Raw genomic sequence first — 3,776 nt, forward strand, 5'->3', positions numbered from 1 at the left:
AGACTTGGTTCTACTTCTGAATAAGCAGACAGTACTTAGTTCAACCTAGTCGGTCTTTATGCTTTTGGCAAGTTCTTCCTAGAGGTGATGAATGTGAGGGGTCCACTTCAGGTCTTTCCCTTCACTGAACTCAGATTCTTGCTTTGTAAGTAGTTCCCACTGCAGAAGTTATTTTCTGTTAACCACCAGGCTCTAGTTTCTTCTCACCAACACTAAAGGATGGAGTTGGCATCATCACATTAAACTAAGAAGCATCTCTAAGTGAATTTAAATGCACTTTATTTTTAGACAACCTACATGACATGTTTTTTCTTTAAAAAAAAAAAGAGAAAAAGAAAAAAACAATGTCTTCACTCCAAATAAATCATGGTCAAAATAAAAGCTCAAGATGATATCAGTCCCATTTGTCCTAAGTCCTGGTGTTGTATGGATGGTAAGCAGCAGTCGGTTATGGTGACAGGTGATAGATCCAATTTGTTACTGGAAAACAATGAGAGTGCATTAAGAGCTACCCCCAGCTCAAAAGCACAGCTGTCCCACCATAGCCATGTACTCCCCAATTCAATCTGGACTGCCACAAAGACAGGCAGGAAGCGCAGGGAGCATTTTCTTTGGCATCCTAGTGCAAACCAGAAGAACCACAAACTGTTCTAGGTCTATCAGTGGATGCAGACTACCCTCACCAAGCCGGCAGCACCTGCCAATCTGTCTGCAGATCCCATCCTCCACAAACGGCAGACACTGCTGAATCCGACCGACCCCACCCTGTCCCAGAGTGCTCACCCACTTTGTATTTCTTCAGGATAACTCTAAGCTCACCTTCTACCCAGCCAACTCAAAAGCCTCCAAAAATCAGTTTCTTATGAACACTTCTGTATTCAGTTTTACTAAATTTAGTCAACTCAGGAGAAATCCTGTGGTCCAATATGAAATGGACTTGAACCCACCGTGGGGCAGGGGCAGTTATTGCCAGTTCACACAATCTTTACTGCAGGTTAGTGCCCAACTCTACTTGCCTACAGATGACCTTGAGAGCCTTCCTGCCCTCACCAGTTTCTCTGAGCACTCTACCTCCAGGCTTTTATGTATGAGGCACTATTCACTTTAGATCCCACAAGAGGGAGCCTAGATCTCACCACCTAGAGGGCATCTGTAAAACCCATGCCTACCATCTGTAGATGGCAAAGATCACACCTGAAAAACTTGCTGGTTTTACACTATAATTTCAACATATACTTACACATTTTTCCATCTCTAAGCCATCCTTAAAGAAAATCATGAATGGAGTCACACCATCTTCACGGTAGTCCAGAAGAGCAACCATGCCATCTGGATTCATGTTTTCACCAATAAAAAACTGAAGAAACAAGTTACAAACACCTACAATCAAACTGTTATACTCACAGACACAAATCCAAGTAAACGACAACAAAAGGGAGACTCAGAACAGCTCTAAGCCACCCCTCCCCCAAACAGGGCTTCTCTGCATAGCTTTGGAGCCTGTCCTGGGACTCGCTCTGTACATCCACCTGCCTCTGCTCACGAGTGCTGGGATTAAAGGTGTGCACCACCACCACCTGGCTCCAAGCCAACATTTTGGCCAAGTAAAAACTCTGATGCTAGCCAAGTGTGTTGGCACACACCTTTAATCTCAGCACTCAGCAGGCAGACATTTGGCCCTCTGGGTTCAAAGGCCTGCCTAGTCTACAGAGAAACCCTGTCTCAATGAAAAGTAAAAGTTCATCAGTTTCAATTATAGCTCCTAGTCTGGAGTGGTGGCACACACCTTTAATCTCAAGAGGCTGAGGTGGGTGTACCTCAGGGGGTTCAAAGCTAGCCTGGCTTACACAGGGAGTTCATGTACAGATGTAACAAACCAAAGCAGCCCCTTTGTTCCCATGGTTAAGACTGTATCATTCTTTGACTTATTTACCTGGTAGTTATTGAAATTAGCAAGGATGTGCTTAATTTGCTCTGCAGCCCCAGTCATAAAAGGCTTTACTCTTTCTGGTTTCTGCTCTTCAAGTTTGCCTTTGAGTCTGAAACAGTAAATTGTAACAGGTCATCAAAGTATTCAATTTTCAGCAAAATCAGTTTTTTCCATTAAGTAAAAAAATACATGCCCCAACCTAAAAACAAAAGTCTACTGGCTATGAGCAAAATGCTACAATACACTACTAGGTGACAGAGGAAAACATTCAAGAACTTTAATTCCAAGCAATAGTAACTTTTAAAAAGGAATTTTTTTCTATTCTTCAAAGTTAAAGCCGGCCCGCTTGCTCCAGTATGCTCCTATTAATGAAAAGCAACCATCAGTGTGTAACAAAAGGTCCTCCCTTCCCGAGTCCTTTATAACTAAGGAACCAAGTAGACACAAATCTTCTAGAACCCTGACCACCAAAACAGGGTGCTCATAGCTCACTTACGATTTCATGTAATCTTTGATGTACTTTTTGTAGGCCTCTTTTGTGAAGCTGGTTTCTTGTAAGTGGTGGTTCATGACAATGTCCACACCGGTGACTACTGTGCTTTCGGTACCTTCGCCCTCTGGGCCTTCGGCGGAAGCATTTCCACCAATGAGCGAGTCATCGATGTTACCCTCTGTTCTACTGACCATCTACATTAAGGAAACAAAACAGTTTCGTTGCAAAAAAACCCACCTCCAACTTACCTTCTACACACTCCGACAACGATCTGTCACCTCCCTGAAACACTTTAACCCAACCCCAACAACAAAAAAAATCGCTGCCCGGACCGAAAACCATGGCCCCTCTAACCAAGCGGAAGCCCGAAGCTGCGGGCTCTCGGCCCGCCAGGGGTTAAGCGCACACACTGCCAAGATATCCTAAACAGAGACAATATGTCCCCGAGCGCCCGGAAGGAGGATGGGCGCTGAGTTCGCGGACCTATTTCCAGGCTCGGCTCCGCCTCCACTTTTCTAGAAAAACCCAAGGCCGGAAAGAGCGTCTCCTCCGCCTGGAGGCGGCTGGGAGGATTGCACGAGCTCCGGCGGGCGAGCCGCAAACCCCAGCCCGGCTGCCCGGCTGGCCTCCCGGCCTCCCCGCGGCGCCCCGCTCACCTTGCCCTCCACCTCCAGGCACAGCCCGTCCGCGATCTCCCGGATCTTGTAGATGTCGGAGAAGAGCTCGTCATCTGGAGAGGGACAGAGAGAGCCGCCCGTCACCCGGCGGAGGCCCGCCATTTCCCGCGCCGGCTGGGCGCACGCGGCGGCGGCTCCCGGCCCCAAGCCCTGCGCTCGCGTCCTCCCCGCCCCGGCCTCCCCGAGCCCACCCGCACCCAGGCCCGCGGGGGCGGCGGGGGAACTCACGGCTGATGAGGTCCCGGTAGATGATCATGGTGGCGGCTGGGGGACGGCGGCGCTAGCCTGACAGCGCGGAGCGGGCGCGGTGCAGCCGGAGCGGCGCTCGGGGGGAGGGGGGAGCGGGCGGAAAAGGCCGACGCGGGCGCTCCCCAACCTCATATAGAGGGCACGTTCCTCGACGTCATCGCCCGCTGCGCCCCCGGAACTGCCGCAAGCGGTGACGTGGCACGCAGGGCGACGCGGGGGGCGTGGCCACGTCCCGGCCCGGACCCCGGGAGGGCGGCGGGCATCCGGGGACTCGGCCGGGAGACACAATGCGGTGCTTTCTCGGGTGCGCGCGGGGGCGGGCGGGCCGGGGGGCGGCGGAGGGGGCGGCGGAGACGGGGGTGAGGGGTGCTGGGCATCGCGCGCCCGAGGCCTGCTGGGACCGGAAGGGAACTCGCGGCTGATCGGA

At 51.3% G+C, this 3,776-nt stretch overlaps 1 protein-coding gene and 1 non-coding gene across 3 annotated transcripts; both read right to left on the minus strand.

Annotated features, from left to right (window-relative positions):
* Nucleotides 1-258: 258 nt before the first annotated feature.
* Nucleotides 259-3,524, minus strand: Tpt1 (tumor protein, translationally-controlled 1). Of its 2 annotated transcripts, none has more exons than XM_028878301.1 (6): nt 3,329-3,524; nt 3,080-3,153; nt 2,427-2,617; nt 1,934-2,039; nt 1,241-1,357; nt 259-480 (listed from the first exon to the last, which is right to left on the minus strand). In XM_028878301.1, the coding sequence occupies exons 1-6, from the start codon at nt 3,354-3,356 to the stop codon at nt 478-480; spliced, it is 519 nt and encodes a 172-aa protein (XP_028734134.1). In that variant the 5' UTR covers nt 3,357-3,524; the 3' UTR covers nt 259-477. The 2 variants fall into 2 exon arrangements, with proteins under 2 accessions (XP_028734134.1, XP_037064275.1); XM_037208380.1 differs by lacking the exon at nt 259-480 and adding an exon at nt 487-619 and having other exon boundaries at nt 3,329-3,475.
* Nucleotides 546-672, minus strand: LOC114699896. Its single transcript, XR_003735607.1, has one exon. It is a non-coding gene; the product is annotated as a small nucleolar RNA SNORA31 (small nucleolar RNA).
* Nucleotides 3,525-3,776: the final 252 nt, after the last annotated feature.

This window comes from Peromyscus leucopus, chromosome 9, assembly GCF_004664715.2.
Source record: "Peromyscus leucopus breed LL Stock chromosome 9, UCI_PerLeu_2.1, whole genome shotgun sequence".
Taxonomy (NCBI): domain Eukaryota; kingdom Metazoa; phylum Chordata; class Mammalia; order Rodentia; family Cricetidae; genus Peromyscus; species Peromyscus leucopus.